The 14,674-nt window shown below is 44.3% G+C and overlaps 1 protein-coding gene across 1 annotated transcript in view; it reads right to left on the reverse strand.

Moving 5' to 3' along the window:
• Window positions 1-3,846: 3,846 nt before the first annotated feature.
• Window positions 3,847-14,674, reverse strand: part of SNX9 (sorting nexin 9) — a 95,275-nt gene continuing 84,447 nt past the window's right edge. The window contains exons 14-18 of the mRNA XM_024122591.3: window positions 11,924-12,000; window positions 10,717-10,806; window positions 8,737-8,851; window positions 6,781-6,872; window positions 3,847-5,497 (exon numbers count right to left, since the gene is read on the reverse strand). Of these exons, the coding sequence (XP_023978359.1) occupies window positions 5,450-5,497; window positions 6,781-6,872; window positions 8,737-8,851; window positions 10,717-10,806; window positions 11,924-12,000 (422 nt within the window). The 3' untranslated portion in view covers window positions 3,847-5,449. The remainder of the gene's footprint in view (window positions 5,498-6,780; window positions 6,873-8,736; window positions 8,852-10,716; window positions 10,807-11,923; window positions 12,001-14,674) is intronic.

A 14,674-nucleotide genomic window follows, 5' to 3' on the forward strand; every position in this document is an offset into this window, starting at 1 on the left:
AAAGAATGAAATAATGCCATTTGCGGCAACATGGATGGACCTAGAGATGATCATACTAAGTGAAGGTCAGAAAGACAAATACCGTATGATATCATTTATATGTGGAATCTAAAATATGACACAAATGAATTTACCTACAAAACAGAAACAGACTCACATAGAGAACAGACTTGTGGTTGACAAGGGGGAGGTGGGTGGGGGAGGGATGGACTGGGAGTTTGGGGTTAGCAGATGCAAACTACTGTATGTAAAATATATAAACAACAAGGTCCTACTGTACAGCACAGGGAACTATATTCAATATCCTGTGATAAACCATAATGGAAAAGAATATGAAAAAGAATGTATATATGTATAACTGAATCACTTTGCCATACGGCAGAAATTAACACAACATTGTAAATCAACTAAACTTCAATAAATAAAAAAAAAAAGTTTTCTTATAGAAGTAACTGCTGGGTCTGGGATTTGATTTTGTTCTATTTACACGCAAATTAGTTAGTCTGTTACCGTTTCATGGATGCCCGCAGGCGAATGAAACCCCTGAGTCAGAGACAATGGGTAACTCAACTTCCAGTGGCACAGCCGGCCGGGGAGCTTCAGTTCACAGGCTTGTTCTCCCCTCCCCGCCTTGCAAGTCCATCAGGGGCGACTAGGGGGCGCCCGAGGGATGACTTCTTGTGGAAAGGAACCTGGAGCTTGGGAAACCCGCATTTTATAGCAAGCAGTAGGAACACCTGCTCTTCTTCCTAGAAGACCTTTACTTCATCCACCAAGGCTGTCTGCTGCAAACAGTGCTGACAATCAGCCTGGGTAAAAAGCAGTGAGGACTCTGCATTCTTGGCATAGCTGGCAAAGCCAGCTGGAGAGCAAGAGAGCAAGGGAAAGGAGTTCAGATTCTTCTTACTTTCTTGGAGAAAAGGATTTTAAATCAAACAGGCTGAAAAAAATTAAGAAACACACACAGGAAAAAAGTACCTTCCTCCCTCATTATTATCATTAGCTCCACTCAGCAATTACTCAACCATAGTTACTTGAGTGCTTTTACTACTTTAAATAAAGGACATTCATAGTTTGGATTCCCAACCTTTAAGACAGGATCTCTTGAGTCCCTCCACCGCGGATGTGGACCAGGAGAGCGGGGAAAGGCAGTCTCCCGGGCACAGTCTTTCCACTCCTGCATGGCCACGAAGAGTAAGCCTGGAACATCTCCGTATGTGGAGATAAAGAGCCCGCACAGCCTGGGCAAGCCTGTCTCTTTATTCAGGAATATCTTACCCTGTTCCGGGCTTGACGTGTACTTCTTTGTTCTGCTTAATCGCCCGGCCAGGCCCACTGCTCCACCTGTTCCAGGTGAGAAGGGTTGGAGTCCGTCACCTGCTGCAGGAGAGGGGTGCGTACAGACCATCTCCCACTGGTCATGGGGACCAACGCTCATTATTGAGGCTGGTCTTACTCTGTCTCTTCTTTACATTCCATCCAGAGCCTGTGTGAGCTGTGTGTTTCTTGGTGACCTCAACACCTGCAAACCTTACAGGGGGTTGACGTCCTGGACCTGGTGCTTCTGGGGATGGGCAACCAGTGTCACAGGATCGACAAGTGGACTGAACTTTTCCTCCACCATGCCTTTACCTCTCCTCTCCAGACATTTATCTACCAGTGTTACACTGTCAAGATTTATAAAAATTATAAATTATTCTATAATTAAAGCTCTTCTGTGATAGCTAATATATATGTATAACTGAATCACTTTGCCATACGGCAGAAATTAACACAACATTGTAAATCAACTAAACTTCAATAAATAAAAAAAAAAAGTTTTCTTATAGAAGTAACTGCTGGGTCTGGGATTTGATTTTGTTCTATTTACACGCAAATTAGTTAGTCTGTTACCGTTTCATGGATGCCCGCAGGCGAATGAAACCCCTGAGTCAGAGACAATGGGTAACTCAACTTCCAGTGGCACAGCCGGCCGGGGAGCTTCAGTTCACAGGCTGGTTCTCCCCTCCCCGCCTTGCAAGTCCATCAGGGGCGACTAGGGGGCGCCCGAGGGATGACTTCTTGTGGAAAGGAACCTGGAGCTTGGGAAACCCGCATTTTATAGCAAGCAGTAGGAACACCTGCTCTTCTTCCTAGAAGACCTTTACTTCATCCACCAAGGCTGTCTGCTGCAAACAGTGCTGACAATCAGCCTGGGTAAAAAGCAGTGAGGACTCTGCATTCTTGGCATAGCTGGCAAAGCCAGCTGGAGAGCAAGAGAGCAAGGGAAAGGAGTTCAGATTCTTCTTACTTTCTTGGAGAAAAGGATTTTAAATCAAACAGGCTGAAAAAAATTAAGAAACACACACAGGAAAAAAGTACCTTCCTCCCTCATTATTATCATTAGCTCCACTCAGCAATTACTCAACCATAGTTACTTGAGTGCTTTTACTACTTTAAATAAAGGACATTCATAGTTTGGATTCCCAACCTTTAAGACAGGATCTCTTGAGTCCCTCCACCGCGGATGTGGACCAGGAGAGCGGGGAAAGGCAGTCTCCCGGGCACAGTCTTTCCACTCCTGCATGGCCACGAAGAGTAAGCCTGGAACATCTCCGTATGTGGAGATAAAGAGCCCGCACAGCCTGGGCAAGCCTGTCTCTTTATTCAGGAATATCTTACCCTGTTCCGGGCTTGACGTGTACTTCTTTGTTCTGCTTAATCGCGCGGCCAGGCCCACTGCTCCACCTGTTCCAGGTGAGAAGGGTTGGAGTCCGTCACCTGCTGCAGGAGAGGGGTGCGTACAGACCATCTCCCACTGGTCATGGGGACCAACGCTCATTATTGAGGCTGGTCTTACTCTGTCTCTTCTTTACATTCCATCCAGAGCCTGTGTGAGCTGTGTGTTTCTTGGTGACCTCAACACCTGCAAACCTTACAGGGGGTTGACGTCCTGGACCTGGTGCTTCTGGGGATGGGCAACCAGTGTCACAGGATCGACAAGTGGACTGAACTTTTCCTCCACCATGCCTTTACCTCTCCTCTCCAGACATTTATCTACCAGTGTTACACTGTCAAGATTTATAAAAATTATAAATTATTCTATAATTAAAGCTCTTCTGTGATAGCTAAAGGCCCTGAAGGCCCAAGTTACATGAGGAAGTGGCCAAATGCCGCGGCCCCCACTCCCGCGACACTGCCTTCTCCTCCCAGCCCGCACCTATGGACTCACGGGGAGCTCCCCGCGATGAGCGGCTGAGGAAGAGAAGACGGGGCCTGGGTTCAGCCCGATGTGTGGACACCGCCCCCCAGTGGACAGCTGCAGAGCCACAGCCCCTCCCTGGACACCCCTGAAGGACAAGGTGACGGAATTTACACCACAGAATTAAGATATGGAGTATCAAGAGAAGTAAACCTCACGTAAAGAATGAATACACACACCCCGTAGGTGCTGTGTCTCTAGAGAACCCTAATACACTGGGCAGCGGTAAGCAGTGTGCTTACTGCTCTCCAGCTGACTGTGACATGCTTCCCGGTTGATAAGTCTGATTTAAGGAACTAGCATTATTAAGTCATGTCAAGAGCAATAAGTTTTAGGGCAAAACTCATTGCCTACACTCTTTTCAGCAGCCGGCAACAAGAAACAATTATCAAAAAAAAAAAAAAAAATCACACAAAAACACCAAAAAGTGCTTTGAAAAAGTGCTTGAGAATTTACTGTACAGTTTTTTAACAATTTATTTATATGTTGGCTTCTACATGCTCTTACATTTGTGTAAAACATTTATACACAATTATCAAAAAAAAAAAAAAAAAAAAAAAAAATCACACAAAAACACCAAAAAGTGTTTTGAAAAAGTGCTTGAGAATTTACTGTACAGTTTTTTAACAATTTATTTATATGTTGGCTTCTACATGCTCTTACATTTGTGTAAAACATTTATACATATTCTTTACAATTTGTACATACATTAAATGGCTGTAACATAAACACTGTTCTATGAGATTTTATAAAAGAAAAATCAAGCAGGGAAAATTTCTTATAAAACATTAACAAAAAACCCGTGATACTGAAGAACAAGAAGTTCTCGTATTCCTGTTCATTTGATTTCCTCTGGCATTTATTTTTGGTTTCACTTTATTTGTGCTGGCCCGAAATTTCCATTTTCTATCATGTAACTATCAGGTCAGAAGAGTGAAAGCAGGGGGAGAGGATGCAGTAAGGCAGCTGTGCAGGACGCCGACATCTGCAGGAGTGAGACCGTGTCTGCGAGTGTCCAGATTTAAAGCTGACGGTTTGCAAAGATCCTGTCTGGCTTTATGCCATTAAGGGAAGTACTAGTGATCAGGAAAATTCTGTCTGAAGTTTAGGCTACAGTCGGGAATAACATCGCTCTGCGCTTTTTCTCAAACGTAAAAGCTCGGGATGACCGCACATTATGCGGGCTGCCACCCTCCTCAGCCCCTAAACTTCCATTTGGGGGGCCGGGAGAGGTTTGCTAACCTGTGCTTTATCTTTTCAGATAATTCCCACTGGCCCGCTAGTCTAAATCAGATCAAGCGGCAAATCACGCTTTCCCCGGCATTTCTCACGAGGTCTCACTGAACACATCGAGGCTTCAAAACGAGTGGAAAGCTCGGGAGGAGCGTCTGCCCACAGGGCCGGCCCTCCCGGGCGCAGGGTCGGCACAGCAGCTCCTTCCCCGGAAGCAGAGGCGGAGCGCGTCCCCAGCTTTCTCGGTGAATTCGTCCAGCCTGACCGGGGCTCGGGAAGAAGCCTGAGGCGGGAGGCGTTCCTCCCAGCAGACGGCACTTTAGGGTAGTGGGCCCAGGGGCCCTGATCCCGGGGTTCGGCCAAGCTTTGTCCTCTGAAGGGACACGTGCGTCACGGGCACATGAGGGGCCGCAGCCCCAGGAGCCCCTCTTTGCTTTCTCTCTCCAGGAAATGCAAGCACTTGAGTCATAAATATCTCAGCGAAAGGCATGTAGATCTTCCTAAATAGACAGGAAGCCCAAAGGGCTGAAAAGAGTTATAAAAATATACAAACATATGTATTTTTTACTCTGGCATATTCATATTTTTAAGAAAGCAATTAGTAATTATCATCTGACCTTGGGTAAGGACTAGAAGATCGTGGGTGACTCATAAATTACATTTTTATGTAAAATATCAGTGGGGGAAACCCCTAATTTTCCATTCAAAACTCTTGACAACTTTAAGTACTTTCCAAAAATAGACAATTTCCTTCCATTGGTTTAAATAATGGATGTGGAAATGAACAAAAGACTACCCCTAAAGAACTGATGCATTTAGGCGCTTAATAAAGGAAACGCAGTTTTTTCCAACTCTATTTCTTTTTTGGTTTTCTTTCTTCCTTTCTTTCTTTTTGGATGATGGAGGGAAAAAATTAAATTGCGTTGCCCCGAGTCAGAAGGAAGCACCCCGGCGTTTCTTCATGTTCCCTCTGTCCTACATCACCGGAAAGCGGCCGAGGGCCTGCCTCAGCTTTTCTGCAATCTGGTGAGAAACAGAACAACTGTGAGACATCTCTCCCACCGTGACCTCATGGCACTCTATTATTCCCACGTCTTCTGAGTCAAACACGGCAAAAGTTTCAAACCCTTGAACTGGTCGATGCTCCTAGTCCCTCCAGCACCAACCCAGCCTCCGGGCGGTGGAGCGAGAGGCCTTCTCAAACCCCGGTCGCGGCGGGGCCTGGCTTGAAGGAAGCCCCGCTCCTTCCTTCCCGCGGCGCAGCTGCTGCCACCATCCGCCTGTCCTCCAGGGATCCAGGGGATCCGGTTTCCGTGCTGGCCCAGACTCCCCGGCCCTCGCAGACACCTGTGAACTCCTGAGCCTCGGCGGACGAGGGGCTCCCCACGAGGCCCCGCTGGTGCTACACAGTGTGGAGACAGGAGGCACCTTCAGCTCGTCTCTGAGACCAACCGTTTCCAACACGCCATGGACAATACGCACAGGGCATTCAGCCACAGCTCCCTTCCAAGAATGACTGCCGGAGAGACACGTGCGGCAGTGTCCGCCCAGAGAAAAGCCGACGCGTGCGTGGATGTGGGCCTGGGGCTTGCCTATCATTACCCCCGAACATACATGAGATGACACCATGGAAGACAGTGGAAAACTTAGTAAGAAACATGGCAGCCAACACATGGTCACTGTAAGTTACAGAACTTGTCTTTGGATGTCTGAGTTTCAATACATGCTAGATCTTTGTTTTCTGTACGCTCTGGTAAATAACAAATTTGCCATGCAGAGGTACAAAAGTTAACATTTTCATTACTGGTTCCTGAGTGAAAATATCTAAGGTTTCGCCCTCCCTCTCGTTTTCGTTTTCTTTCTGAAATTCCTCTGGTACACTGCAAAAACCTCACTCACAAACAAAGCCAGTCTGTGCTGTCCTGCATGGTGCCAGGCTCCTTCCCCAGCTGAGAGCCGGCAGGGACGGCAGGGTGACCTCATCTCATTCACAGTGTTCCCTGTGCACAGAGGGGCTGGAGGGAGGGAAAGGGACCACACAATAAGGGCTTCTTGGGGCCTCACAACCAGCATCCAATACTCTTCTTCTTAAAAAAACAGACCCCCTTTTAACCCAGTGTTATTCAAAGGAAAAGGCAGATTTGATTAAAAGAGACTGGAAAAACCCCTGCTCAATATTTAGCCTCCTTTGGCTTATTAGTTAGGGTTAAAAAATACAAGCAGATTAACTTCACAGGGTCAGCGTACGTGAGCAGGAACCCTGCCCTCCCCGTGCGCACAGAGGCCTGGGAGCAGGGCCGACTCACCGTCTCGTAGAACTGCACCTGCTGCTCCAGGTACAGGCGGATGACGCTGTTGTAGTCATAGATCCGGTTACTGTGGAAGTGATTCATCTCAGCTGCAACCAAAACCAAGACATCAGTCAGTGCCCCCCCGGACTTCACACGACCACAACTGGTGTCTCTGCTCGGTTATGATTAATCACCAACCGGATTTAATCTGGTTGGCCCGTGACAGTTCCTGACAAAATGCTCGAAAGAGCCTAGAAAAACAATTTGAACAGTTAACGGCAAACAACGCTTTCCAGTAGATGGACGATTACTGTTGATTGGCATGTTAAACCCTATAAAGCCCAATACAGACAATCACCCAAATGGCAACTACTGTTTGAGCAGGAAACCGACTTGGCCTCACTGTCTACAGATGACTGCAGCTCAGAACGTCAAGTCTGTTTACCGCGGACCTAGTGAGGCGCCCGCTGGCTGCCATGTCCCCTCCTGCACAGAGACTGCCCAGGCAGGTCTCCTGAGGGACCCTGAAAAGCTGGGCAGAGGAGTGAGACGGGAGCAGGGCCTCCGCAGAGTGGGGCCTGGCACCGCTGAGCACCACCAGGGCTGCCAGAACTGAGGCTCTTTCCAGGCAGAGGGTCACATGCCCCTCCTTCCTGTTTGCTGAATGCTCCGATTCAGCCAACGAATCCCGTCTCTAACTTTGCCTCTCAGCACCCTCACCCCATCACCAACTCTGCAGAGCCTCCGTATCAGGGCTCCTCATCGCCTACCCCCCGCACCCCGCCTTTTCCCTTATACTCCACACCTACAAAGCCAACTGCCTGCAGAAATTCCTACGAAAAGCTCACTGTTCTGAGTTTTATGTTGTTATCTGAAGTTGTACAAAGCTTCTCGTTTATTTATTTGGATAACCCCAAACACAAGTTCAAAACCAACTTCCCCGTTTAAAACCCTTCAAAGCCCAAAGCTTCAGTCAGGCGTCCCTGTTTACTTCTGGATGCCTTTCACACATTCTTCCCTTCTCCCACACCTTCCCTAGTCCTGAAGGATGTCCTTTAGAAAAGCCTGCAAATACCCTTCATTCTCTCCCCTAGCAACTCATCTTCTTCAGGTTCTCAAAATCTCAGACGGCAGGAGCCGGGTCTCTGGTCGGGCTGTCCGACTAACGTCAGCCCCCAATTTGCACCCGCCCTCCCCCGGCCCCAGTCACTAGCAAACCCTCTCCCTTGAGCAGTGCTTTCTGTTTGTTTCGTTTTTCCATCAAAACCTTTTAATGGCATCTTAATGCCCACAGCAAGTCCAGACTCTTCCGCCTGGCTTTCGAGGCCCTCCACAATCACCAGAATTTCTCCCCTAATACTCTCCAAGTGTGTTTTATTCCCAAAGGCCAATGACCTAATCTGGTACCATTATTTTGTGCGCTTTTGTTCATAGTGGAACATCCTTCCCCTTCCTCCTTTGCCCGTGTATGTTCTATCCGTCCACCAAAAGAGGAAAAATCCATTCACTGCTCTTATCTGCTGGAAAACACTCAAAACATTAATATTTTCTCTTTATTAACAGTCAAACTATGCCAAAAATGCTGTGTTCAAACTCCCTTCACATTCTATGGTCTCGGGGCCTGGAGATTACATGCTGCTGAAAGCTGAACGCTAGAATCTAATCTGGATAGGGGCTGATATTAAAGGTTATGAAAGGAATCTTCAAGGTCTCCAAGAAATAATAAAAATGTACAGGTTTAATCAAGCTGTCATTCATAGTTATGTCACGTAAATGCGTGAAAAAGTAAATAAATATTACAGCTTTTCATTAACACTGGGATCCTGCAAACAACAGGCTTACGAAGATATTTTGAATCAGTTCTTATTAATTTAACTGCTGTTCACATTTGAGTTTCTCTCCAGCAAGGAAGATAGAAAACTTGCTGAGAAAAAAACCTCCACTAGTTAGCCACAGACCTCTCCTTCTTACCTTGCAAAGCATAAGACATTGTCCCAACACGTTTCACCATGTTCTGTTTGTCCTGTGGGGTGATCTTACTAGTTGCAACAAGTTTATCACTTTCTTTCACTTTTTCTATTGCTCCCTGTGAAATACAAAATGCAGTGGTATCAATAAAACAAATCTAAAAAGATCAATTATTAGTTTAAAATATAACAAAGCTAACATAATTCTATAATTGACTTGCTACTGAATAGGAAAATGTCCCCACAAAATAAGAACATAAGGTAAGCATCTATAGGTGACTTCCTGTAGGTCACTTGGAAACAAAAATGTTGCTATTCTTGCAAAATATAACTTAGCTGAAAGCTACAATTTTATGCTACCACAGAGCAGAAAACTAAACAGCGCTCTCTTTCTGTAATACGTATAAGCCATTGCCATGATACGAGTAGTACATGATGGAAAAACAGGCACTAGGTTCTGGAAGTCATCTGAGCCAGGTGAGTCTAGCATATGCGCCGGGGCACTGTGTCTCTGTTACGAAGTAAGTATTTCATAAGCTGGTGCCTAAGTGCGCTGATCATAAGCTTTACTGTGATTTCTGTAAGAGGCACTGAATTAATTTTACATTAATACTTAGACGGAAACAGGTGTAAAAGTCGCCGAACATCTCCCACGCCAGTCTCACCGCACTGCTTGCTGGCACTGTCTGGAGAGCATTAATCAGGCTGCCCGCCCAGAACTCGGACGGCAGGCACCAACTCCTGCGACATGCTAACTGTTCTCAGATTCTTCCTGAGATTTTCATTTTCATTTTATTTATTTTATCCCCCCCTTCCCCCACCGCCAGTTTTACTGCAGTATAATTGACAAATAACACTGTATTAGTTTAAGGTGTACAGCATAATGAATTTGATACATATTTATAATGCAAAATGATTACTATGGTAAGTATGTTAACATCCATCACTTCACTGAGTCACAAACTATTTTTTTTCTTGTGATGAGAATTTTTAAGATCTACTTTCCCAGCAACTCCACTTCTGGGTATATATCCAAAGAAAACAAAATCACTATCTCAAAGAGATACCTTGCACTCCCATGGTCATGGCAGCATTACTCACAATAGCCAAGATATGGGAACAACCTAAGTGCCCGTTCATGAATGAGTGGATAAAGAAGATGTTCTGAGTTCTATACTAAGCTATCGGAAGTTGCACAAAGCTTACTTACCTATGCTACCCCTTCATGATACTTCAATTATAAAGCCAAATGCTAAAATGCCCACTTGCCAGGACTGTTAGGGTCACAGACCGGGCCTTTGTAGAGATTCTCTTAATAAACCCAAGTATATCACAATACTCTAGAGTACTACAGTTGATAAAATACCCACAGTAATGAAGTAGTACACAGATTTTGAAAGAGAGAGAAAAATTAACGAGAATCAAAACCTGAGGACACTCCAAACCAATCTTTTATTTCGTTTAAAAACACCTTTATGATGGGAATTATATAGTTTCCTTTTTATTAATATAAACATATAAAACTGATATTGACCATTTTGATTTTAACTGGGAGACCCTTCGTCAGGCTCGGGGACAGAACAACTTACTTCACCGGGACAGGAAAGGACCTTTGAGGACCTGCCCATGCAGCACACAGGGTCTCACTGATGAGGGCAAGTACCAGTCCTGACTCTGACTTGAATAGCAAACACCACGACGATTATGCCTGATACCTGACCTAAGTATATCCTTAAAGGAGTATTTATCATACTTTAGGTTCTCTCAAAATAATCTTTTTACGGAATAAAAGAAACTAAAAAACTATCCATGTATCTAAACGTGTTAGGACCTCAATATTTATAAACACCCCAAGCCGTTCCAGCTGGTTCAGAGACCAGCTCCTGACTGGGGGGCACTGAAGGGTCAGGCTCACGCAGGTGGTGGTGCGCCTGGGTTCTGATTCACCCGGGATGTCGTCTGTGAACTTCTATGATCAAGTTACCTTGTGAGCGCCAATAATGTCAGGGAAGCAGCCAAGGAAACCTTTATATTCATGATTACATTCCATCAGGAAATGGAGATCTTTCTTTGGCTGTAACAAGACACAGACTGGTTATTACTGGCAGAGGAATTCAGACAATCAAGGAAGAGAAAACTGTTATATCTGAGGACTGTATCAGCCAAATCCACCAGGCACTACATTAAGTTACTGAGTGTCAAGCATTCAGCCTACTTTTCCTATAAGAAAATAATCCCCAAGAACTATACTCTCATTATAGGTTGTGAAGAAATGATAAAACAGAAAATTTTTAGGTTGGTTGGTAAAATTAGCTATTTTGAGGTGGCCCAAAATACAACACTGTGAGGAAAAAAAAAAACTGGTTAATACTGTACGTTTACATACAAGCAAATAAGACCTTATATAGTTTAATGTCTAAATTTTAGCAGAGAACAAAAAAAAGTATTAAAAATGTGTTAACCATTAAAAGTGGCAACTTTAAATTTTTCTAGATTATAATTTTTAATAGTTATGGTATGCACAATTCTAAAAATGTATCTTTTTTTTTTTTTTTACCAGTATCAGGAGAGTAGTTAATGACTGCATGAACGTACATGCATACAGACATATATTTCAAGTCATCATCTGAAAAAAAGGTTTTTAAATTTAGGGATTTCAAACAACTTGGATGGTTATTCCCCTTAAGGAAACGTATTATCTGCTATCTATGAACATAATTGAAATCAGGCTACTAAAGGCTCCAATAAAAGCCATGTGGCTATAACAAAAACCTGCTCCATGCTGGGAACCGTACCAGGGGCTTTCTCTTTATTAGCTGTTGGATCCTGAGATCCTTTCCAGGTAGGTGCTACCATCACCATTTACCAGACCAGGAAACCAAGGCTCAGACAGGCTGAGCAAGAGTCCAAACAGGGACTTGAGCAAAGCTTTCCTGTACGTTTTAATCCCCTCATGGCTGAGAATGGATTCGAACCATCAACACTGGAAGGTATTTAGGTTTCCTGATGATGAATTTATCCATCACTTTAGCTCAGCCTGAGAAATACTATTACCCAATGTAATTAACAAAGATACACAGGGATAGAAGAGAATAGCCATTTGGAAACTTTGCCTTAAAACAGATTTTAAATTAAATATGTGGATGAGGTAGCATAAAGTCTTAACTGGAATTGTGTGGTTATGTTAATACCTGTTCGGCCACAAGACTGGCAATTTCTTCGTAAGTCTTTCCTGCTTCTGTTATTGCATCATTGAGATCTGTTTCACCTGAAAATCATTACAGTTATATGAGGGGTTATAACTTATATTTCCTTTTCATTTGTTTTATTTTAAAAATTTATTATGGAAAACTTCAAACTTTTAAAATCTACAGAATAGTATAACGAGCCCCCATTTACCCATCACCCGATGTCCCAATTAACCGCTCATGGCCAATCTTTTAGTCTCCTCCCTACCTCTCCCTTTCACTGGTCATTTAACACTTCATCCATACATTTTACCTAAAAGATAAGGACTCTTTAAAATATAAGGACTGGGGGGCTTCCCTGGTGCCGCAGTGGTTGAGAGTCCGCCTGCCGATGCAGGGGACACGGGTTCGTGCCCCGGTCCGGAAAGATCCCACATGCCGCGGAGCGGCTGGGCCCGTGGGCCATGGCCTCTGACTGTGCTCCGCAACGGGAGAGGCCACAGCAGTGAGAGGCCCGCGTACCGCAAAAAATAAAAATAAAAAAAATAAGGACAATACCAAACTCACACCTAAGAAAAGAAAATTGTTCCTGGTATAAACTGTCCAGCCAGTGTGTAGCTGCTTGGTATCTCCAATCAAGTTGGCTGCTTGAATCAAGATGCAAAGACAACCCACATGGCATAGAGCTGATTTGTTTCCTACACAAGTTCTTTCTCCTCCATCCTTTTTTCTCGCAAATTTCTTTTTGGGAGGTGTATAAACCAGGTCATATACCTTGGTACCACAGTCTGGGTTCTGCTGACTGAGTCTCGGTGGTGATAACACAATCCTCTGCTCCCTGTATTGTCTAGCTCTTTTATTTTAGTACAGGTTTGCAAATTGGTGCTATTCTATCACTCCTTCTTTATTAGCTGAAATACTTCTATAAAGAGAAACTTCCCTTTATCAACTTTTTGGTTATCTTGAGGTATAGGAATAGGAAGAGCAGGTTAAATGCTTTTTTCTCTCTACAGTTTTCAGAATAGTAAGTTGATTCTCTCCTATCCTCCAAATGTAACTGAGATTAACGTTTTAAAAAAGTATCATTGCGAAGTCTGAATTTAAACATATTTGATATGCTACATTCCACAGCAGTTATTATTTTCACTAATGCTCAAATTTTCTCTTCATTGGACAGTGGAAGGCTCTTCAAACTGACATCTGAGTTCTTCTGCTAGGAGCTCTCATTTATTTCAGGGGAACATAATGTTTAGAAACCGCCACGTGGGTGGTGCTGGGGTGCTTCTTGTTACTGGATTGGATAATTGTTTCTAAGCCTTTCCAGTGAACAGAGCCAAGCATGTACCTGTTAATCCCAAAGTCCTAATTTATCCCCTCACCTCTACCCTTTGGTAACCGTAAGTTTGATTTCTATGTGTGTGAGTCTGTTTCTGTTTTGTGAATAATTCGTTTGTATTGCTTTTTTAGATTCCACATATAAGTGATATCATATGATATGTGTCTTTGTCTGTCGGACTTGCTTAGTATGATAATCTCTAGGCCCATCCATGTTGCTGCAAATGGCATTATTTCATTCTTTTTCATGGCTGAGTAATATTCCATTGTATATATGTACCACATCTTCTTTATCCATTCACCTGTCAATGGACACTTAGGTTGCTTCCATGACCTGGCTATTGTAAATAGTGCTGCTATGAACACTGCTGCTATGAACACTGGGGTGCATGTATGTTTTTGAACTAGAATTTTCATCTTTTCTGGATATATGCCCAGGAGTGGGATTGCTGGATCATATGGTAACTCTATTTTTAGTTTTATTTTTTAGTTTTATTTTTTTTGTGGTACGCAGGCCTCTCACTGTTGTGGCCTCTCCCGCTGCGGGGCACAGGCTCCGGACGCACAGGCTCAGCGGCCATGGCTCACGGGCCCAGCCGCTCTGCTGCATGTGGGATCTTCCCGGACCGGGGCACAAACCCGTGTCCCCTGCATCGGCAGGCGGACTCCCAACCACTGTGCCACCAGGAAAGCCCTATTTTAAGTTTTTTAAGGAACCTCCATACTGTTCTCCATAGTGGCCGCACCAAATTACATTCCCACCAACAGTGCAAGAGGGTTCCCTTTACTCCATACCCTCTCCAGCATTTATTATTTGTAGACTTTTTGATGATGGCCATTCTGACTGGTGTGAGGTGATACCTCATTGTAGTTTTGATTTGCATTTCTCTAATTAGTGATGTTGAACATCTTTTCACGTGCCTGTTGGCCACAAGATGCTTAACTTTCCAGGCCTGGGGTTCCTCATCTCGAAAATGAGGGGTCAGACTAACGAATCCTCTAAACTCCCGCCCAGACTAAAAGTTCTGATTATAAGACACAATTCAGCCAGGCCAATAAGAAATATTCATATATGGGAGCCCCAGATCTTACATTTTGGTTAGAGACTAATTTCTTCTTGCTGAAAATACTCAGACACTGACCTCCAAAGACATGCCTTCCCTGAGTATCAGGATAAACACTACGGTGAAAATACTAAGTCTATCATTTCTGTAAGTGATAGGATGCCCTCAAATTGAACAGGTGCCACTCACCTGGCAAATACTTTTACTTCCTATCTGCCCCATAGGCCAAATTAAGAAAACATAAACCAAAATATAAAAGAAAATAGGGCTTCCCTGGTGGCGCAGTGGTTGAGAGTCCGCCTGCTGATGCAGGGGACACGGGTTCGTGCCCTGGTCCGGGAAGATCCCACATGCC

Source organism: Physeter macrocephalus, chromosome 10 (genome assembly GCF_002837175.3).
Source record: "Physeter macrocephalus isolate SW-GA chromosome 10, ASM283717v5, whole genome shotgun sequence".
Lineage (NCBI taxonomy): Eukaryota > Metazoa > Chordata > Mammalia > Artiodactyla > Physeteridae > Physeter > Physeter macrocephalus.